General features: G+C 39.3%; 1 protein-coding gene across 2 annotated transcripts in view; it reads right to left on the minus strand.

Moving 5' to 3' along the window:
- Nucleotides 1-3,930: 3,930 nt before the first annotated feature.
- The window catches only part of PPP3CA (protein phosphatase 3 catalytic subunit alpha), a 306,748-nt gene continuing 286,651 nt past the window's right edge, over nt 3,931-24,027 (minus strand). Inside the window, exons 11-14 of one of the 2 annotated variants that reach the window (XM_007106627.3) lie at nt 18,332-18,416; nt 12,224-12,321; nt 9,130-9,159; nt 3,931-5,949 (exon numbers count right to left, since the gene is read on the minus strand). In XM_007106627.3, the coding sequence (XP_007106689.1) occupies nt 5,753-5,949; nt 9,130-9,159; nt 12,224-12,321; nt 18,332-18,416 (410 nt within the window). In that variant the 3' untranslated portion in view covers nt 3,931-5,752. The remainder of the gene's footprint in view (nt 5,950-9,129; nt 9,160-12,223; nt 12,322-18,331; nt 18,417-24,027) is intronic. The other variant, XM_007106628.4, reaches the window with a different exon arrangement.

The raw sequence follows: 24,027 nt of genomic DNA on the forward strand, positions 1-24,027 counted from the left end.
CCCAGCACTTAATGTAAAACGATTTCAAAATATACCTTGGTAAGAACCCCTTAAGACTGGAGTTTAAGTCAACTTTGTTCTGAGCGAATAGTCAGTTTCCAGCTTTGCTAATCTAGTGGAGACTCTTCTCAGCTAACATCTGATACAGAACACAATGTACAAAATAGATAAAAAGGCTGTTTTGGTTGATGCAGAAACCTCAGCCCCATGACAATATCCCTGTAAAACACGGGGTTCTAGGGAACAGTTTGCAAATCAAAGTTCTGTGCTCCCAAGAGGCTGAATAATTAAACGGATATTCAGACTCTTCCTATTGAAGGGTAACTTCAATGTTACCTTTGTTGTTGTTTTTTTTTTTTTTTTTTTTTTTTTTGTGGTATGCGGGCCTCCCTCTGCTGTGGCCTCTCCCGTCGCGGAGCACAGGCTCCGGACGCGCAGGCTCAGCGGCCATGGCTCACGGGCCCAGCCGCCCCGCGGCACGCGGGATCCTCCCGGACCGGGGCGCGAACCCGGTTCCCCTGCATCGGCAGGCGGACGCGCAACCACTGCGCCACCAGGGAAGCCCAATGTTACCTTTGAAGAGAGCTCCTTCTACTATGTCTCGTATAGCTCCTTCCTTGAAGCGTCGTTCAGAACGTGCTTGCGGCACTGAGTCTACTCTGCCTAGGTTTTAATCCTTCCAGTGAAGGGGAGGCATCCGCGCTCTCCTGCAGTTTCCTCTCTGGTTAAACAGCTTCATTCACTAGCAACTTCTATGTTATGGTGAGTAGGCATCGTTCTGATTTAAGCAAGGTCTTTTGGAATAATCAGCTCAACATTATAGCTATTACGTCTCCTGTTCACCTTTTAGGTTTCTTTAATCTTTCCTAAAATAGACCCTCTCCCCTGCTGGTTCCCCATTTTCCCATGATCCAGATTTGCCAATGTTGCCTCTTGAAAACGTGATCACCAGGAATAGGTACGTTTGTTTGGCTACTTCTTGCCTCCCATTACTATGTATGCATTTATAAAAAAATAAATTTATCATGAAAGGACCTTATGAGGGACTTTTCTGGTTAGTATTACCTTAAAATATGTACAAAAGGAATATCCATGAAACAGAGTAAAAATGGCATTACAAAGCAGCTCAGTGTTAAGCCAGACACTGCCTATTTGATGGAATGCTGATAATTAACATCATGACGAAAATTGATAGGCTGTCAAGATTGCCAGGCATTTGTGTGTGTGTGTGTGTGTGTGTGTGTGTGTGTGGAAAAAATAAGAGCTTAGAACAGTGAGAGGAACATAGCAGAGGCTCAGTGTTTGTGGAGTGAATAAAGTGGAAGGCCATCTACAACGGGAAAAGGACGTATCTTTAGTCTGGGGATCTCGGATTTGTCCAACTCAAGGGGCTTCCAGGTTTGAAGAAATGTAGGCAGGCAGCGTAAGCTGCAAGGTCCCTGCTTCTCAACGGACTGTGACAAGAGGAACCCAGTGAGTGGGAGATATGAAGTAGTCAAGGGCAAGTGTGAGACAGTTAAGTCATCTCCATGGTCCCTTCTTGTGGTGTTGGCTTCAAGTCGGGGCCCTGGTTTCTAGGCAGAAAGATGGATGCGTCCTCAAGTTTATTATTTCACATGGATGTGGTGGGGTGGACAAGGACAAGATCATTCTGGGGGATTCAGCATCGCCATGACACTCTCTGGGCCGATGCCACAAGACACTTCCCCTTTGACACGCTGTCCTAGGGAATGCCACTGTCGGTGACAAAAGATATTTCTCCCCTCGCCACTTTGTTCCTCAAACAAGTTTAGTGTCTGAAGATTTTTCTTTCTTTTCTTCAAACAATATTTTAAAAGAATATAAGTAGAAGATATTTTAGATAAGAAAAACTGCTGACCTAGGGTCAGTAGTCAAATCTAGCTCTTAATCCTTGAAAAGCTAGATAAAAGTCAGCACTGAGTTTGAAGCCCATGAGACGTAAGTCACCTTGGGGGTGGAGGAGGAAGGGCAGAGGACAGGAGGCTGTGTGTGTGTGTGTGTGTGTGTGTGTGTGTGTGTGTGTGTGTGTGTGTCTCTGTGTGTCTGTGTGTGTCCCTGTGTGTGTGTCTCTGTGTGTGTGCGTGTGTGTGTCTCTCTGTGTGTGTGTGTGTGTCTCTCTGTGTGTGTGTGTGTGTGTGTGTGTGTGGAAAAAATAAGAGCTTAGAACAGTGAGAGGAACATAGCAGAGGCTCAGTGTTTGTGGAGTGAATAAAGTGGAAGGCCATCTACAACGGGAAAAGGACGTATCTTTAGTCTGGGGATCTCGGATTTGTCCAACTCAAGGGGCTTCCAGGTTTGAAGAAATGTAGGCAGGCAGCGTAAGCTGCAAGGTCCCTGCTTCTCAACGGACTGTGACAAGAGGAACCCAGTGAGTGGGAGATATGAAGTAGTCAAGGGCAAGTGTGAGACAGTTAAGTCATCTCCATGGTCCCTTCTTGTGGTGTTGGCTTCAAGTCGGGGCCCTGGTTTCTAGGCAGAAAGATGGATGCGTCCTCAAGTTTATTATTTCACATGGATGTGGTGGGGTGGACAAGGACAAGATCATTCTGGGGGATTCAGCATCGCCATGACACTCTCTGGGCCGATGCCACAAGACACTTCCCCTTTGACACGCTGTCCTAGGGAATGCCACTGTCGGTGACAAAAGATATTTCTCCCCTCGCCACTTTGTTCCTCAAACAAGTTTAGTGTCTGAAGATTTTTCTTTCTTTTCTTCAAACAATATTTTAAAAGAATATAAGTAGAAGATATTTTAGATAAGAAAAACTGCTGACCTAGGGTCAGTAGTCAAATCTAGCTCTTAATCCTTGAAAAGCTAGATAAAAGTCAGCACTGAGTTTGAAGCCCATGAGACGTAAGTCACCTTGGGGGTGGATGAAGAAGGGCAGAGGACAGGAGGCTGTGTGAGTGTGTGTGTGTGTGTGTGTGTGTGTGTGTGTCTCTGTGTGTCTGTGTCCCTGTGTGTGTGTGTCTCTGTGTGTCTGTGTCCCTGTGTGTGTGTGTGTCTCTGTGTGTGTGTGTGTGTCTGTGTGTCTCTGTGTGTGCGCGTGTGTGTGTGTTTAGCCAGAGAGTCACTGGAATAAGCAACTGAAGAATCCAACACTTCTCCAAAAGTGAAAGAGATAGATTTAATAACTGATGATCTGGCAGTGTTATCGCTTTTAGAGAAATAACTTCAGTTGTGCATTGATTTCCCTGATAGACTGAATTATAATGCAAAAATATACACTATTACTTTCCTAACTACTTAGCAGAAAGACCAAGCAATACTCACATCAACTGCTTATTTTAATGTCAAATGTTTATTTCTATGCCATAGTTGCCTCAGCACAATTTGTAAAAGAAAGGAATCCAAAATAAGGATTTTTTTTTTGGTCAGGATATTTTCTCTGCAGTTATAAGATAGAAAATAAACACCTTGGTACCAGAATTACCATTTCTTTCAAATCATTCTAATAAACATTGCATCTAAATATTCTCCTTGGGTGTCATTTTTTTTAGGGCAGAAAAATATCCATGGTGGGGGGGGAATGTTTGAATTCATCAAAATAAATTTGGGATAGTTTTTGTCAGAGAATATATCTAGAAAATCTTTGTTTTGGTACACTAGATCACTAATTGCCATATTCTTATTATTTAATATAACAGCATACTTTATTACATAAAAACAAAGTGCACTGAAAATGAACAATGTTAGAAACAAACTAAAATTTGGTGTATCTTAAATCTTCAGGTGATCAGATATTAGCTAAAGCGACGGGATACAAATTTCATACCGATACAAACGCAACTCTCCTGGGATGAAAATGCATTTAGTTGCTTAGTTCTTTTCGATTGAGCAGACAGGGCATCCAGTACAACTGAAACAACGGATAACATTTTTTTTTTTTTTTTTTTTTTCAATAAAAAGGAATGCTCTGGTTGCTGAACGGGCTCCCACCTTTGCGGGAGCCAGAAGATGGCATTTGCTCCTTCAATATATTTCTCTTGTGTGATCTGAGACACAAATCTACCAAGATTCTTAGAGCGGAAGTAGGCACCACACCTGAGAGCCCAAGGCCCTTCGAGCAGCCACTTCAAGTCAATCTGTGATGCATTGGGGTGGACCCAGCACCTAGAAGACAGCATGGTAATTGTGCATGTAAATCCCTTCAGCAGACTCAGGGAAAGGAGGAGAGTTCTTTAAGTTCATGCACATTTATTGAGTAATAATATAAAATGCTTTTTTCTTTTTCATTGTTACAAGTGCATGCTTTGATTGCCAACATTTCAGAAGTCAAATTACAAAGGCAAGGCTTTAGGCTGTAGTGAATTACTTGGGCACTTATACAATTGTTAAAAAATATGAATGGACTTTTGTTGTTGTTGTTGTTTTCAGAATGAACCAGTTGTAACCCGTAACTGATATACAAAGGGAAAAAGTGAAAAAAGTACGTATTTTGTGGCACATGACAGAACCTAACAAAATAACTCAACTGTTATGACATTAACAGTTACCATGCATTTAGAGTTTCACATGTAACTATGAACTTATTTAAATTTCACAAGGTTTGCTAAACATGCTAACCATATATATGTGCACTGACAAGCTTATGTTAAAAACTTTTAAGAATACTCTCCCCTTTAGATTTTTTCAAAGCTTTTTTTTTGATTACAAAATTTCAAAGGCATGAAGCATTTTAGAGAATATAAAGTACGCCAGTATACATACATTTCCAGTATATGTCAGACCACTAAGCGCATTACAGTCCCATACAGGCCGATACAGCCATTTTTTTCCTTAAAAAACATGCATAGGCAGATTTTTTTTTTTTACAGAATATAGATGCTTTATCACTGTACTTAATATGGTGTCTTGTTTACTATACTTAAAAATGCACCACTTATAAATATTTAATTCAGCAAGCCACAACCAAGACTTGATTTATCAACAAAAACCCCTAAATATAAACAGCAAAAAAAAAAAAAGAGATAGATGTAATTATTCCAGTTTTTTAAAACTTAAAGAAAAGAAAAGGTATTCATTGCCAAAGTAATAAGATAAGTGTTATATGGAAACAAGGGCATTCAGCACACTAAAGAAACCTGAGGTAAGCATAATCTGTACAAAATTAAACTGTCCTTTTTGGCATTTTAACAAATTTGCAACATTCTTTTTTTTTTTTCTTTTTCTGCTTTTTTTTTTTTTTTAAGACTGCCTAATTCATTTTATAGCCATTGTCTGACAAGAGTAGCAAAACATTATCAATAAATAGTCCTTATTTAGTTTGTACATCATTTTGTTAAAAATGTTTGATGTCATCCATTTTTAGTGCTGCAACTGTAAACGTACAATAGAGTAAGAAATTAGACAAAGTTTTCATGTCCAGTAACATAATAAAAGACCTCTCATTAACCTATCTAGAAGTCCCCGATGCAGTAGGAAAACATTTCATTCCCCTAACATTGCAGTATATACTAGCATTAGCTTTCTTTTTAAATTGTTTTTCCTATAAGCATTTTTAAAAGGCATACCCAAAAGAGGTGTTTAATCACAACCCTCGCCAAAATATAGTTTATTATCTCTCTCCCTCTTTTCTAATGATAGTGTAAACTGAATCCAACTCCTGGCCCCAGAGCAAATAAGCTACCATCAGAGGCAAGAACATCCAACTGCTGATATGCAGCAATCCCCATCATGCCCTGCAGCTCCCAAAAAAAAAAAAAAAAAAAAAAAGTGAACAGGAAGTGGTCACTGGATATTGCTGCTATTACTGCCATTGCTGTCCGTGCCGTTAGTCTCTGAGGCGAGAGTCTTGTTGATGGAGTTAAGGTTGGTGTCTGAGGGCATGGCATCTCTGCGAGGTGGCATCCTCTCGTTAATTCGATCTAAGCCCTTGGCCTCCTCGAAGCTAGTGATCTTATGTTGTGGTGAAAATCCTTTGATAGCTAAACAGAAAATCATTAAAAAAAAGAAAAACTGGGTTAGTCAGAGGAAAACAAAGGGCACAGCTGTTGTGGCAGGTGATGTTAGAGATTTCGCAGTGAGAGAGGGAATCCTTTAGTAGAGAACAAGGTGACGGGACCTGAACACAGCACAACAGACTCCTTACCATACCCGAAGATAACCGAGACGTTTGGTAACAGCCGATGTCTCTTGCCAACCAAAATGTCCTCTTCAAGTTAGTAAGATGTAAACGTTTCTCTCGTCTTCATGGAAGTTTAGATCCACAAAGCGGATCTAAAGAGAAAGGCTGCTACCAGGGATAGGTCTCTAGGCCCAGCATAAACTGGCCACATCATTGGCACAATTACTGTATCAAATGCCCTAACCTAGAAAGAATGGCAATGGCCCTAATTTTACTATTCCGTTGTGCTAGCAATGGCAAATTCAGGAGAATCACTGAAGCAGCTAGACCTAAAAATCTAGTGAAGAGCTTAGAGCAGAAGCTAAAAGGAGCTATAAAAGGCATGAACTTGGGGCGTTTCCATGCCCTCTGAGGATCCCAGAAAGACTTTCTTGGCAAACAACTCAACAGTGGCATGAAAAAAAATGAAATTATAAACTCCTGCTTCTCCACTCAACTTTGGAAACATGTGGAGTGGGGACAAGGTAAAAGAAACTCATAAAAATCAAGATCAGATCACTAAGTAGAAAAACTCTGTCTGCCCTTCAGCAGCGAACAGGTCAAACTGATGTTCATCTGATCCATTACTGCCTAAATCAAAGAAAAACTCTTTCGTAGTAGATCAACATAGACGTAAGTGCTGGTTCAAGAATAACAAGGGGAAAATGTTTTTTTCAACTTTTAGCAAAAATGAATGGGAATGGTTTTGGCCTTATTCAGTGAAACCATGGAATTCACAAAGGGGGAGCATTGATACTTGGTTTTTTTCAGTAACCCTAGTGTGCTCCAGAGATAGAGAAGGCATTTGTGCAAGAAACTTAATGATTTCTTCAGTAGGTGCACCAACCAGTGAGCTGAAAATAAAGTACATAGATGGGGAACCAATGACATCAGTTTGCTTTACTCCCTGTGAAAATGCAAGCCAGGCACTGAAGGGCCAATCACCAATGCTGAATTGGGTCGCATCTCCATGGCTGATGAAGGACAATTTCATTGTACCTTTATCCTTCCTACCCTATTTGAGAAAAAAAGGAAAGCAGTTTCAAGCTGAAACTTTGCTAGCCACTCCCACACAAATGTACAGTGCCTTTCATTAGTATGGATGGGGTTCTTAAAAGATAGACACAGTTGCTTCCAAACTCATTAAACGATGAGAAACAGTTTGTTCCCCCTCTGCATTTTAAAGGTTAGTGTCATGGTGATTAGTCAACTATGAGAGGAAGAAGATGGGGAAATGGGAAAAGACCAAGGCCCAAAGCAAAGCTTCTTAATTCTTCTCTCATTCAGTCATAAATCGCAAAATAATAGAGCTGTCTGATGAGCACCCACCCTGAAAATGAACTCAATGATTTTGAGGGACAAAAGTAGTACTCTATTGTTTTGCTAAACTACTGTGAATATCATTCCATCATAGTTAATAAATATAAAAAGTTGGTCATCATAATTGATGAAGCGATTTTACGAATTGAAATGGTAAAAGTGGAATCTCTCTTTTAGGTTGTTTAAGGTTTTAAAATAAAGCCAATAGGGTGAGAGCGTAGAAATTCAGAATCTAGCGAGAGCAATGGCTATGTCCAGAATGGGGCTCCATTTCTAATCATTTCTGTCTACCCTGGTCTGGAAGAATGTGTGCTCTGCTGTAGTTGCTGGTCAGACGATGGGTATTAGCAATTTACATTGGTAGTATACTTAACACAACACAAGAGTCACAGAAACCACAGAAAACAGCCAAACTATCAACAAGAACGCACACTGCAGATTAGAATTTGCCAAGAGGAACAGAGAATTCCCACATAAATAGCAGTTTATTCACTGCTATTTAGGAAGCAGTTGTATTTTCTCTTACAGTGCTATCATTTCCCCTACTGTATCCAAATCATGTACAAATTAAAGAGTCTAAAGTGGCACATTTTACATCATATCAAAGCACCATATCACACAATTTTGGGAACAATAAAACATTATCTTGCAAGAACAAAATACAACTGAAAAATTTTGTTTTAAAGGGGAACTTCAAATTATTCTTTTTAAAATTTCCAGAGGGTGTGGTAAGTATCAGATTAAAAACTATTTGGATAGGCAGTTCTCTCATAACTCTACGTTTCAAAAGCACCTGATTCGAAAGGAACTGCGAGAGGGTCCACTCTATCGTCCTCGAGCAGTGCTGGGACACAGTCGGTGATGAATGTGTCTCGTTTCTCCTGAAGCACCCGGCACAGTGCCTGGTGCAAAGCAGGCCCTCGGTGGGCATTAACCAGTTGAGTGATGACTCAATATTCACTGTGCTTGTTACCGGCCACTTCTACAGCCACTAGATATTTTCGAACTCTTTAGAATATTTTGCTGGTGCTATAACCGTCCTACAAATACCAGTACGTTAAAATTTCATAAGACTAGCAGAACTCTTTATCTCGTACACAGCTAGCTGTCTCTTGTTGGAATATTTTTTGGAGACAAAAATTAATGTTGAACTACAACAAAACACTATTCAAATGAATTTTTTTTCTAGAAATTTCTGAAGACTAGACTTAATAAAGCTATTTTTATTCTCTCCTTTTCAATGCCGACTGAAAGTGATTTGAGGGAGGGACATGGTTCAGCTCAAAGAATATTGTTTTATCCATTATTTGTCAAAACAGCTGCCATAAACCCCACCCCACATCATTCAAGATCTATAATCCTTTTTTTTTCTGTGATTATACTAGGATCATTGTATACAAAGTCAAACATAGCTTTAAGGGAAAAAAAAACAAACAAACAAACCAGAAAAGGACATTTTCCCCTTTAAAGCAAGAACATTTTGGTTAATACTGAGCCACAACTGTTAGCCCAACACCCACACACTCTGTACAAGCTACAGCAAAAAAAAAAAAAAAAGAAAAAAGAAAGAAAAAAGAAAAAAAGAAAAAGAAAAAGAAAGAAAGAAAGAAAGAAAAATGAATACACCCAGCAGAGCCCTTGTCTGTTGCAGGTACAACAGAAAGGGGACTGGCCAATTTACCTTCATCAGCCTCAATAGCCTCAACAGTAGCTGAAGAGAAGAAAGGGGGTGCAAAATGAATGAGAAAAATGAGCAGAGGATTTTTAACTCTAAGAACAAATCAGTGACGATCAAGGGAGCTAAGAGGATTAATGTTCCTGTAAGTGCTGGATTCTGGCACAGACAAAACAGAAATACTTAAAAGAAAGAAAAAACACCACGAAAATGATGGGGTTTTTTTTCTTGTTTTTTTAATGAGCTGGCTACACGTATCTGAGTGACATGATTTGGATTTTGTTCACTAAATAAAGGACAAAATGATTAACCCTTTAAGAAAACACTCAGGAAAGGTTTCTTTGACTTAGACTGAATCTACAAGGGACTAGGTCAGTCGAAAATGTGCATCTGACTCACATGAAGTATGATAAACCCACTGCTACGACTGGTAACTTATAGTTTTAAAATGCCCCCCAAAATAGCAGAGCTTGAAGTGTTGTCATAATGTCAGTGGAATAATTCACACTATTTAATATTAAATGGCACGATTTCCTAGTGGAATAGAAAAGCAGGGGGGAAGCAAATTTAGAGTTGCGTCTGAGTTGGTAACACATGTGACTCTTTAAAGACAAACATCGAGCGTGTTTCGAGAGTGAGGGAGAAAGGGAAGAGGATGGGGATGGGATAGGCTGGACTTCTTTTGCCAGGTAACCCAGTTTAAAATCAGTTTTTCTCATTGGAATAGCATTTTTGGAAACAAAATTCTTGAAATGTTATAATCACGTGATAATATGCCAGTAGCAGCAATAATTCTATCAGCATTTTAAAGAAAGGACCGTCTAAATACTGAAACCTCATCATATTTCAGAGGCAAAATTTTAAAAGCCCATTTCTTTATCGGCAGTTTTTATAATAAACTTAGGGTCTATATTCTCGCTTTAAAGGTGTATGAGTCTTTCTGTGTTATCAAGGTTAGGAGATATTTCCCTAATTAAGTGCTAAAATGCAAAACTTCTCTGTAATTCTAAAATGTTTAATATTAAAATCCTACCCCTTGACTTTAATTTGCATATTTCTTATAATTTAAGGTTTTAAAACTAGAGCAACTGCCAAATGTACACTATAATTTACTTACAGTGCATTTTAAATTCCTTATGATAAAAATGGAGAATGGTTACCACCATGGAGAAAAGCCAAATAGTAAAACTTAAGTAGTTTCCCCTTTTAGACAAATTAAAGGGCATCAGACAATGAATTCTGAAACTGTATTAATGTACATGATTTAAAATATACACTGACTTTTCAAATTCTCAGGACTAATAAGATGTCGGCTGTGTGTGTGTGTGTGTGTGTGTGTGTGTGTGTGTGTGTGTGTGTGTGTGAGCTCAACACCAAAGGACAAACAGATGGATTGAAAATAAAACAACAGAACAGGAAACTGAATAACCCAGGTTAAAATACAGGTGAAAATCTGGAAACAAAACAAAGAATTCTAAGAACTTAAGTTTAAAAGTAAAGCAAAAAATCTGGAACCGCACCAGGACCAACATATTAGAAATATGTACTGTCCATTATTAAGTGTATTCTTCTAAAGCAACTGTGGCCCATAGTTTCTGATAATACACCTGCTGTACCTTAAAACTGTGCTTATCAGAAACTATGCAGATTTTAGTCAAGTAGGTAGTTGTGCATTTTGTGCATATAATAAATGATCCATTTATGCTAGTGTTCTTAGCATGTTTACTTTGGTGGGAAAATTGTGGTTTTTTTTTCCTGAAGTTACTACGATAAATTTTAGCTACAAATTAAATGAGGAACTTACTTCAATGCTGTGGTATCTTCCTACCTTCATTTAGAAAATTTTTTTTCTTTTTGTGGAAACTCAAAGACATTGATGTTGGAATAAATTCATATGAAAATAAAGAAAATTTTAGTGATGCTGCTAGGAGGTGATCATTTAGCAGAACAATATCCATGAAGCTGGGCATCACTTTCTATGTAAAAGAGGTGTATGCAAATAACATTACCATATGAATACCAGAATCTTCTAGACTGAGGGACAGGGATAGAAAAGAAAATACAAACAAAGATTCAGGGAAAGGTACAGGGAAATAAGCAAGAGGCTGAGATTGCTTTGAAAATGTTCGAGTGTATTGTTGTTTTCATTTTTTTCTGTTAGAGTCTAATCTGAAAGCAAAATTTCCATAAAGTATGCTAAAATTGGACTCTAATTAATGATAATATTAGTTAAAATGGATAACAAAAGTAAAAGAGCACACTGACTGGGCTGTCTAATATGGTAGCCACTAGCCACAGGTGGCTATTTAAATCAAATTAATGAAAATTAGATAAAATAAAAAACTCCGTTTCTCAGTTGTAAGAGCTATATTTCAAGTGCTCAAGGGCCATACGTTGCCAGTGGCTCCTGTATAGACAGAGAAATTTCCATCATTACAAAAAGTTCTATTGGACAGCACTCATCCAGAAAACTACAGATTTTAATACAAAATCTACCTTCAAGGAAACGTTTTCGTCCTTTCTTAAAAATAAAATATGATGGTACTCACTCTCTTATGTTTTGAATGAATAAGTCAGAGAAAAGACACCTATGACTTCAATTCTATTCAAGTGGATAACAAAATCATCCTTTTTATTCTCTTCCTCCATTCTCCACTAAATCCTAGACTTAGGCATGAATATTTATATGTGTATGTGTTTATTTCATCAATCCAATAGATAACCAGTACATTTAATAAAAATGTAATTAAAAAGTTGTTTTTATCCACTGCTTGGCTCCAAGTGGTCAAACCTACTGTGCATGTAGATAAGCTCAATGAGTTGTCTTACAGCGAGGCCTGAAATTGTGGTTAATGTGCAAATGAGGACATGGGGGTAGCGGGGTCAAGAACACATTCCAGCAAATGAGGGAGCTACTCTGTGGGGCACAACTGGTCAAACTGATGGGGGTGTGGGAAGGGAGGGGGGTCTCAGCCCTTCTTCCAGCTGAGAAGATCTGAAGACCAAGACGGACCTTAAATGCGTGAGTAAGTCAGGGCTCTAAAGACACAGCTGACTGAGGTGCCTGCACACGGTGTGTCGTACCAATGGGCCTGCTTACCGCTTTGCAGGGTTTGCTTCCCTCCAGAGAGCACTCCACTGGGGAGCATGCCCGTGGGCGTCAGGCCTTTCAGCGTCAGCACACTCTCACTCTCTTCTCTGCAAAGGCACAACGCAGACGACACATTAACTTCTATTTTCTTTCAAGACAAAGAAAAGACTTAAAGGAAAAGATGTATGTAAGAACTCACATTTACCTCTACCTTGGCTCTCTTGAGTTTTTTCTTTTTTTTAACTTAAAACATACTGTATTTTCACACATTCATACAGAAGTAGTGGTATGCCCATGACATGATTGCTAAGATAAAGTTGGGAATTATGCAATTGTGGAAGTTCAGTCTCTTCTGACTGTTGAAGAGACGGAAAACAACTCTACTTTTGGAAGCAGGCTCACAATACAAAGTGTTTGTGGGCATCTTCCACGACACCATAAATATGTTTAAAAAAAAAAATGAGCCACGGAGAGGGCTGTTGTAAGTTTTCCAGCCGAGGCTCTGCAAAAATACAAGGGGCTGATTTGACTTGTGAGAGAAAACCAGAGAGTATAACAGATTTAAAAGATCTGATCTATGGATCAGGGAAGTAGGAGTTACATTCAGGGGATTGTTAAGCAATTCTGACATTACATGACAAATACACAAGCTAATGGCAAATCGCCGATGAAACAACTGGTCAAATTTCCAACTTTTCTTTTTCAGTCTCTTTCCCCATGGATCTGCTAATACAACGTTGTTTTATTACTCATTATGACAACTGTTTTACAATCCGTTTCATGTACATCATTATTTGAATTACACTTATTAACCACAGCACAGCATTAATCAAATGATTAAATAACCATAAAATAGGGATAACCTCATATATTTCCAGATAGTAGACAGTGTAATCCCACATAACCAGAAAAAAATACTTACAATACACATACATATCTAATGTTTATAATATGTACAACTACTTACTCCACATTTTTATGAAGATGGATAACATGGCCCACACAGAATTCCTAAACTATCCCCAAACCTGCTGCTTCACTATCTTTCTTCGACTTCATCTTTTAGTTAAGCTGAAAGAATCAACCTTTAACTCCTTTTATACTCTCTTATTCCACACCTACTCAATTAGCAAATCTTGAGGGCTCTACCCTCATATTATTTCCAGTATCTTACCACTTCTCACAATACTACTACCTCTTCTCTTTTGAAAACAACTTTATTGAGATATAATTAACATACCATACAATTTGCCCATTTAAAGTGTGTGATTCAATCACTGGTTTTTAGTCTATTCAGACAGTTGTGAAACATCGGCACAATAAATTTCAGCACATTCTCGTCCCTCCAAAAAGCAATCTTGTGGGGCTTCCCTGGTGGCGCAGTGGTTGCGCGTCCGCCTGCCGATGCAGGGGAACCGGGTTCGCGCCCCGGTCCGGGAGGATCCCACGTGCCGTGGACCGGCTGGGCCCGTGGGCCATGGCCGCTGGGCCTGCGCGTGCGGAGCCTGTGCTCCGCAACGGGAGAGGCCACAGCAGAGGGAGGCCCGCATACCAAAAAAAAACAAAAAAAACAAACAAAAAAAACAAACAAACAAACAAAAAAGCAATCTTGTGCACTCCCATTTCTTTCAGTCTGTATCACTACTCATCTACTTTCTGTAGATTTGCTTCTTCTGGACACTTCTTATGACTGGAATCAGGTGGCCTTCTGTGACTGACTCCTTTTCTGACCCCCAGCATCTCTTACCTGGATGGTTCCGGCAGTCCCTTAACTGGTCTCTCTGCTCCATCCTTGTCACACTCCTGCCCTCTCCTCCCATATCTATTCTCAGTATAGCAGCTGGCTGAGCCTTTTAATACCTATACAGATCCTGTCACTCCTCTATGCAAAACTCTCCAATGGTTTCTCCTCTCATTAAAGGTGAAAGGCAAAATCTTTAAAAGGTTTGACCAGAGCCCTAGAACACTAGCTCCCAACGCACAGTCTGCCATCCTTATCCATCTCTTGGACTACACTTCCTACCACCACCCACTTCCCTTTGTGGCCCTCACCATGCACCCAGCACAGCCCACCTTGGGGCTCTGCACCTTTCTGTCACACTCTTCCCCCACGCATCTGCCTGGCTCCCTCCCTCCCAGCCTCCAACTCTCTGCTGGAGCACTGCCTTCAAAGTGAGGACTTCCTTGAGAATGCAATTTAAAATATATGTACCTCACTACAAATAACGCAATTTCGTTTCTTTTTATGGCTGAGTAATATTCCATTGTATATATGTGCCACATCTTCTTTATCCATTCCTCTGTCAGTGGACACTGGGACAAAGTGAGAGAGTGCCATGGATATATATACACTACCAAATGTAAAATAGATAGCTAGTGGGAAGCAGCCGCATAGCACAGGGAGATTAGCTCGGTGCTTTGTGACCACCTAGAGGGGTGGGATAGGGAGGGTGGGAGGGAGACGCAAGAGGGAGGAGATATGGGGATATATGTATATGTATAGCTGATTCACTTTGTTATACAGCAGAAACTAACACACCATTGTAAAGCAATTATACTCCAATAAAGATGTTAAAAAAAAAATATATATATATATATATATGCACTTTCTTATGCCCTATCTCCCCTTCCCTATTTTATTTTTATCTAAAGCACTTATCACCCCTGAAGAGTTATACAGTTTGTTTCCTTGGTGCTTTTTTTTTTTTTTTGAACTCCTCTGCCCACTACACCCCACCCTAGCTAGAAAAGCTTCATGTGAAAGGGGTTTCTGTCTGCTTTGCTCCTGCTGCATCCACAGTACCTAGACCAGAACAGCACCTAGCACATAGTTGAGATTCATAAAACATTTACTAAATGAAGGAGTCAAAGAAAAATAAGAAGGGGAATGGCAGTGTTAATCCACAGTTTAGATTTCTGAACCCTTTACTGTTATTTAGCGCCAATGCCTAAGTGCCGGCTAATCGTGTGTAATTAGTTCCCCATATGCTGAGAAAGATGCTCTTCAACTCCTGGTCCCTCAGATTCCCACCTGACAGAGGAACTGCCTTCCCTGCTCACTGCTTCCCCAAGATGTTCACTTTGAAGCAGAAGTTCTGCGTGCATTCGTCTGATTGGTGGATCCTAGGCAACGTGCAGCACCTTAAGTGCAAGGGCTCTTGAAAGATAGGTTTCTGGTTCCCTTATATTATGGCAAATTACCAAAACGTAAGGACTGTGCTGGACAGCTATACCTGACAAATGTGTACCGCCATCCATATCCATCCATTACATGTTAAAATGTCTCATTTCACAAATTTCTTGTTATTTGCCTCTTCCCTTGCATCTCTCCACCCACAGCTAGTTCTACATCTTTTGCTTGGATTATTTCAATAGCTTTTTAAATGCGCTGACACCCATAAGTCATCTTGCTAGCCAATCTTCAGACTATCATTACATATACATCTCCACATGGGTTAGCACATGCTCTGATTCTCCTTAGTACTGATCACTCACTGAGTGAGTTTGGACATACTGCATATCCTCTTTCAGTTTCTGTTTCCTCCTTGAGGTCAACTCAACCTTGCAAGCTTGCCGTGTACACCATGAAGCATACAGCACCTGGCCCTTAACAAGCGCCCCGTAAAACACTGCTCCTAGGTCCTTAGGATCTTGAGGACTTCTCAGCTGCCAGGAATGCCTTCACCACAATTCTCCAGCTAATGGAACCTAGCCTGAACTTCACGGCGCTCCACCAACGGCAACCTCTTCATGAACATTCCTTTCAGGAAACAGAAGGGCTCCTTCCCATCCTCTTCCACAGCAGAGCACCTCTTCGTGTATTTAGTACACATCTCCTGGCCTTACATTAGTTTATTGTCTACATGTCTGACATTTTAATTCAGAGTATCCACTTTGCCTAATGCACTATATGGTACACATTTAATGCTCAATCCTACTTTTCTCTAGAGATGACCACCCCGTATTCTACAAATGCTTTTATTATAGGAAAGCAATACAATATGCCTTGTTTTTATTTTCTATCAATATGTGCGACCTTCATCAAGTAACTGATCATCACTGGGTTCAAATGGAACCCACCCTCAGCTGGGAATAACTGCATCTTATGTACCAAGATGCAGAGGACTAGAGGGACTTGCCAATTTTAAGACCTACCTATGATTCTGCAGCATTGTTCCTGTCACTTGCACGTGGTTGGAAGACTAATATAGATACAAAGAATTTTCTTTTATGTTAAGAAAGGCTTCTCCTTTCTTTTCCTAAGTGTACTTTCAACTGGAAGTGATGGAGCTGTTTTTACTTATCCTCACAGAAACTTCAGATACGAAAAGAAGTAAGCGCATTTACTGGTAAATCTGAGGCATGATAAATAAGCAAGTGTTTATGCAGAGGGACAAGCTGAGTTTATGATCTTCACATAGTCCTTTGCCCCCAAAGGCAATTTTTCTAGCCACACACGCCTCCCTGCTGGCCTTAAAAACTGCTGACTTTGTGTCCATCCAAGGATCTTTGTACTTGCTCCTCCCTTTGTCTTTTTTTTAAAAAAATAAATTTATTTATTTATTTTTGGCTGCATTGGGTCTTCCTTGCTGTGCACAGTCTTTTTCTAGTTGCGGTGAGCGGGGCTACTCTTCATTGCGGAGCACAGGCTCTAGGCACGCGGGTTCAGTAGTTGTGGCTCGCCGGCTCTGGAGCGCAGGCTCAGTAGTTGTGCTGCACGGGCTTAGTTGCTCCGCGGCATGTGGGATCTTCCCGGACCAGGGCTCGAACCCATGTCCCCTGCATTGGCAGGCGGATTCTTAACCACTGCGCCACCAGGGAAGCCCCTCCCTTTGTCTTAAACACTCTTACTCCCTGCCTTCATGAAGGTCATCCCCACACTTGCTCAAATGCTAGACTCAGAGAGTTCTTTGTTGGCCACGTACTAAAACGAATGAGTGCCTCGCCTCTCACTTGCTATCCCCCTGTACTGCTTCATGTTTTTCTTCGTGGTACATAATGGCTACTTTAAGTTTCATTATATTTATCTTGAACGAACGAATGAGTCCTGCAAGTTCAGTAGGAATGAAAAGCATGACAGCAAAGGCAGCCTCATTCATTAGGCCGCAGGGAGCAACTATGCTCTATTTTCAGCTTTAACATGACTTTTCAAGATTTGGCTGCTACTGCAGAGCTATTACTGACTTTGATCTGGTGTCTTTGGGAAAGGATGATCGTGCTTTTCATCCTTCTCATGGCTCCCTGTTTTTGGTATCAAATCACTTAATTACTCTTTAGTGACTCTACCAGGAGTGGGACAGAAATAGCAAGAAGGAGAAATCAGAAGAGCCGGTGCAGCTACTCTACGAAAGAGTTGAAAAAAAGAACCTGGCAAAAATTAGAATATGAAATTATACAATGTGGAGATGGACTTCCTCCCAAGATATTCCTATTTATTCTTGTTAATAATGTAATTGTGAATTGACTGGATACTCGTCACATATAATCATACTGTATTTTAAAGTAATCTTTTGAAGAGAAATATAGATACTTTGTATTATCCAAGAATAGATAACTGAATTTAAGTGAAGAAAAGTGTAGTTAATTCTCTTCAAGAAAACACGTGTTTTCTAAGCCCATGCTTAATAATAACAAGATACATGATCTATTTAAAAAATAACTACTATATGGGAACTGAAACACTAAATAACTTTTTTCTCTCAATGATTTATTAGAATAATATAGAGTCACATGAACAAGCTTTAGGGTTGTTCATTTCCTAGAAATCTAGTGGAATGCACCTGATAAATTCATCTTTACCACAGAGAGAGACTGAAAAATAAAAAGGATTATAATAGCTTTTCCATTTCATAACATGTTCAACCTATTGTGAAATAAATGTTTTAAAGTCCTGCAGCAAATAGAGGGATGGAATGTGAAAGTCCCTTTAGCGGCTTTCTCTACAGAAATAATTGAGTAGATTTCCATTTGACGAAATCAGTGAGGAACTGACAATTCCATTTTAAAAAATAATTAAGAAAAAGCAAAGAGTTTCTAGTAAAATACTTAAATTACCAGATTAAAGTATTAAAATGTTATTGAGTGACAATCAAATTCAACAGAGGATCACGATCCCACCTGAGAACCGAGAACACTCTGGCCATCTTGCCGATCGCTCGGATCTTGTTCCTTATCACCTCCTTGCGGGCTGCAGCCGTTGCACCTATATTTTAAAAACAGAGTTGAGAAGTCAGGTGACTTTTTATTTAACTCTAGCTAGTTTACTAATTTACATGTATAACAGACTGCAGTTAAGCCAAACCAGGTTTGTTGTTCTTCCCCCTCTAAGGATTTATCTGTAAATCAAATTTAAAAGTCTATGCTTCCAGGCATGAATACTTGCCTGTGATACTTTAGAGGTCTCCCAAATGCCAAAGAGCATCTTCTGAGATTTCCAAGGGGAGGGGTAAAGGGTTAACTGAAAAATTACTGAGCAGATAGGGTGGGTTCCTACCCTTCTCCTCTGATTGAGCTCCCTTCTCTTCTGTTCATACAAAGAGAACGTGCATTGGCAGGAAGAGGAAGTGAGTCACCAGGATGGATATTCCTCAGAAGGTGTGTACCAGGGAGTTGGTTTCCTCTCACCTTCTCTCTGACCTGAAAGCCCTCAAACAGCTCCTATTTTTGTCCATTTCTTTTTCTCTAGTGGCAATGACACCACAGCAGGTATCCCCCAACACATCTAACTGGATTGCATCTATTTTCCCCCATCAACTCCCCACTCCCAGTCTGGGCTTGGCCATGTGTCTTGCTTTGGCCAATGCGACATTAGCACAAGCGATGCCAGCAGGAGCTTGAAAAGCACATGGGGCTTGTTCCGTCTCTTGCTCCTTGGTATCTACCCAAGAGAGTGGAAAACTTATGTCCACACGAACACCTGTACACACATGTCTGTACCAGCCTTGTTTGTAATTGTCAAAATGGAAGCAACCAAGATTTTCTTCAGTAGGTGAATCTACTGTGGTCCATCCAGATAATGAAAAATTATTTGGTGCTAAAAAGTAATGATCTCTCAAACCAGAACTCAGTATTGCCAGCTATTCTGCCTGCAAATGAGTGGAGTACGTCTAAATCCATATGGGAGAAAGCCATTCTCCAATCCAGTCTTTCTGATAACCAAGTGGAAACATGGATTCTCATTCATAATTGTTTCCTTGAATTAGACTCTATTGGCCAAAACACTGGAGGAGAAAATGGCGTGTGTGTAGGCCCTATCTCATACTTTATTCTGAGTTTCTAACAATATTTATTATTATCTACGATTTGCAATTATGATTCTTTATATAATAAAACCTGTCCTAGAGACCATTTGAAAGTCTAAAGTTTCTGTGCTTGAATTTTAGATGATTTATGATCAGGAGACTACTTGAAGGACATTTGTTAAGGAAAAAACAAAGTGGTATAGCAATCTCCTTATAGTGGTTTTCTTATCTTTTTTTTTTTTTTCAGTTATTCTGTTAAATCATGTTTCAGTTTACTTATTTGGTGTGCTATTACCACTCTATGTTTAATATCCCCCAGTCTGACTGACCCAGTCCACTCAGAGGTCATGATGTGCTAAGGGGAAAGATTCTAACTGTCTCCAAAAACAGTATGGCCAGATCATAAAAATCAATCCAACAGACACAAAGAATGGAAAGAGCGGGAGAATTCCAAAAATGGTGACTATATTTAGAAGCACAACAAGAAAAGTAGCAAGAAGGAGTAGTTAAATGTCTAGAAACGAAACTGGATATATTTAAGAGGAATGAGAAGGGGGAAAATGTACAATCAAGTAAGTGAAAAATATCTAAGAAGGATAATCTCTCAGAAAATTTTCATTAAAGGCCTTGTAAAAACCATAACCAGAGCCATGAAAAGCAAGAAACTAAGTAGGAAAGGAAGGGGAATAAATTATGTAGAGCCGTCCTTTTCGGCTCAGTATGAGCTGGTACTCAGAAAAATGCTCAAAAAAAATACAGAATTTTATTTATTTATTTATTTTTTTAACATCTTTATTGGAGTATAATTGCTTTACAATGGTGTGTTAGCTTCTGCTGTATAACAAAGTGAATCAGCTATGCATATACATATAAAATACGGAATTTTAAATGTAAAATGAACATTCTGACAGTGTGAGCCAGTTTAGCATTCCTTATTTTTCAGACCTAATGACTTACTGGAGAGTATAGAGCAGATATCTTACTTTATGTATTCATAGTTGTGTGCCCAACACATGGTGATTCACAGCATATTATAGCACTTTTCTTAATGAAGAAATGCTGTCTCTTTTTAGATTTCTCAATAACCCAGGTAAGGGGTTTTAGTATTTCTTTTATAAAATTAGAATATATTTACTCAAAAAGTCAATTAACTTAATCATAGACAGTAAGAAGAGACATTAAAAACTAATATCTCAAAGTTCCATCCTGGGGGATTACCTTCAATATTTGTCAAATAATCAAAATCAAAATGAATATCACACATTTACAACCCACAAAAGGGTAAAATAACCAAATAAAATATCTGAGTTAATATGTAATCAAACTTAAAGGAGCTGAACAGTAGCAGGACAGAATTAAGTACAGATATAAAGGTTCTTGTATATTTAGTATTGCTATTCCTGGTTTTTGGTATTTTCCAGAGATCATTAAAACTCTTATTCAAATGCTTATGTTCCATGGCAAAGCCTCACGGTCCATAATTCAATAGAAAGATCAGGAAACAAAAATGCACATTTTTCAGACTTCTACTAGCTGTGACATGCAAATACAATGTCATGTTTAACATTCTTGGTACTTGCTCTATTTAAGCTGTGGAAATATACCACAGTAGCTCAACTTAAAATTCAGTATATTGAATAATAAAGGTGCAAAAAATACCTTTTACATTAAACTCTTTTTAGTAGTTAACTACTGTTAACTATTTTTCAGAGAAGAATCTAGTCACTTATTTTAACTCAAAAGTCCCAAACTGAAAGGCAATGTTTCCTCAGTTTAAAAACATTAGTAACTTTAAGTACAATTTCATTGTGTGTTTCCATTCAAATAATTATCACTTCTTTTTTTTGGGCCTCTCTTTTGTTTCACCTTTTAAGTTCTAATCTTCTTTTAAAAAGCCTGGGGTTTTATGCTACTAATTCCAGAATCTAGGCACCCTGGCACACTCCATTTTCCTCAAAGGCTAATGTACAGACCAAGGGAATCTTTAAAGATTTGCTTTGACCATGTGTACTTCCTGACCTTAACTTAGTGCCTTACTGACCTCTCATGAAGTATGAAAGGTACGTATGCCAAGTGGCCTGCTGAGTGAGGGCTGCCAGCCTCTGAAGGGAACTGGAAAACTGCGGCAGCATCGCAGCGATGAGGAACCAAGTGCCAGGGTGAAGAGAGGCTCTTACACATGGGCTACCTGCCACACGTTACAGACCCTGGCTCTGTATGGCTCACGGACCCCATCCATCCACCGAGCGACTACTATAATTCCTCAGTTTTACCTGAATTAGCGGTGTGTGGAAAGTGCTATATAGAGTACAATTTATTACCCAGATCATTTATTCATAAAGTGTTCTTTTGAATCCTATCCTGTTCTGTAGCCTGCCGTGTGCTAGCTGCTAGCAACAGAAATAGGAGTAAAGCATGGTGTCTGCTTTAGGAGATCACGTGAACGGCCATCGTGCGCTGTGACACGCATTAGAGAGGAAGCAGCGGTGGCGCGTGGAGCCGGCGGCTGTCAGCTAGAGAGAGTAGACTGAGCACATCGCTTCTTAGCTCCGTGTTCAGTAACATCGTACTGGTAGCTTGACACCAGTGGTAGGGAAGAGAATTTATACCAACAAAACCTGCAAGCGCTACAAACCAGGGTCTTTTTCCCCCTGCAGTGAAGCATTGTTAAATATTTACCACTGGAAGTAGATGTTAATAGTCTGGAGAAAAATATTCACCCAAATGGTGATAGTTGAAGAATGCTGAAGGATTGATAAGATTTAAAAGAGAAAGGAGAATTCTCCATAGAAGGAAGAGAATTTTCAAGCATGTGGAGGCCACAAGAATCCATGTTATGTTCAGATGATGGGTCAGAAGTCCGGTGTGATCATGGTATCTCCCCTGCCAGGTAAGTATGGAGTCTGTCATACAGAGTGAAGTAAGTCAGAAGGAGAAAAACAAATACCGTATGCTAACACATATATATGGAATAAAAAAAAAAAAATGTCATGAAGAGCCTAGGGGCAGGACGGGAATAAAACACAGACCTACTAGAGCATGGACTTGAGGATATGGGGGGGGGGAGGGTAAGCTGTGACGAAGTGAGAGAGTGGCATGGATATATATACACTACCAAACATAGGATGGGTAGCTAGTGGGAAGCAGCCGCATAGCACAGGGAGATCAGCTTTAGTGACCACCTAGAGGGGTGGGATAGGGAGGGAGACGCAAGAGGGAAGAGATATGGGAACATATGTATATGTATAACTGATTCACTTTATGGTAAAGCAGAAACTAACACACAATTGTAAAGCAATTATACTCCAATAAAGATGTTAAAAAAAAAAAAAAGAAGTCTGGTGTGAATGGAGTTTGCCCTCATGGGGTGAGGGCAGGCTGAGAATAAGAGAAGCAGGACATGTCCGGGGCTAAACTGCAAAGGTTTTAGCATAATAGTAGGGACAAATAAGAAGTTTAGACATTAGCATTCTTATCACAGAGGTACAGAGAATTTACTTTGCACTTACCCACCCCTCTTCAAAAAAAAGAAAAGAGAAAGAAATAAAAAGATGGACAGGATGGTTGTATACAGCGACAGAGATGTGAGAAAGCAAATATAATCGAACGTTAATTGTAGAAAGTAAGTGATGGGCACATGCGTATTGACTATACAATTCTTTCAACATTCCTTTATGTTTGAAACATTTCAAAATAAAATGTCAAAAAACCCCACTGTATTTGGAAGAAGCTTGGATTTGAGGGAAAAGGGAGAGAGCAGCTTTAAGAAGAGAGGTCTCTCCATCCCTCCCTTCCTTCGTGTTATATGGGGGATGCATGAATTTCCCAAAGGAGGCAATGAAGAAAAGTTCTCAGTGCAGTGACATTCACCCCTTCCTTCCTCCAACCATCTCCAGGGGGAAACTGGACTGGTAAGATAAGCCCAATTCAACAGATTCTAATTGCTATCAATACCTTTTTGCAACTGTAAGACGTGATGATGAGCTACCTAAAATTTTTATACATTGATAAGATGCCAGGGCCCTGGGGGTGGGGAGGGGGAATGGGGAGTTAGTGTTTAATGGGGACAGAGTTTCAGTTTAGGAAGCTGAAAAATTCGGGAGATGGATGATGGTGAGAGTTGCACAACAATGTGAATGTACTTAGTGTCACTAAACTGTACAGCTAAATATGGTTAAATTAGTACGTTTTATACTATGTGACTTTTACCATAATAAAAAACATTAAAAAACACATGCAAAAAATCTTTTTTATACTTGAATATCTTATAAAAGAGGAATATTTTCATATTATTAGAAGGAGAAAAAGGAGCTTGCAAAAAATTGAATTGCTTACTCTTTAATGGAAAAAGTCGCAGAAAATTTCCACTTCATTATTATATTGGCTTCAAATGTTTTGCTATTATTTAGGCTTCTTTCTTTAAAGGACTTTTAACTAATACAAGTGTATCCATAGCATGTATCTTTAAATGAAATATATTATATTAAAAGGAGTGTATATACATTAACATTTCACACTTTTTCAAAAGAAAGATCTATTTTAAGAACTATATTTTGCTGGCAAGCTTCAAAT

The sequence above is a fragment of the Physeter macrocephalus genome, chromosome 7 (genome assembly GCF_002837175.3).
Source record: "Physeter macrocephalus isolate SW-GA chromosome 7, ASM283717v5, whole genome shotgun sequence".
In the NCBI taxonomy this organism is placed as follows: domain Eukaryota; kingdom Metazoa; phylum Chordata; class Mammalia; order Artiodactyla; family Physeteridae; genus Physeter; species Physeter macrocephalus.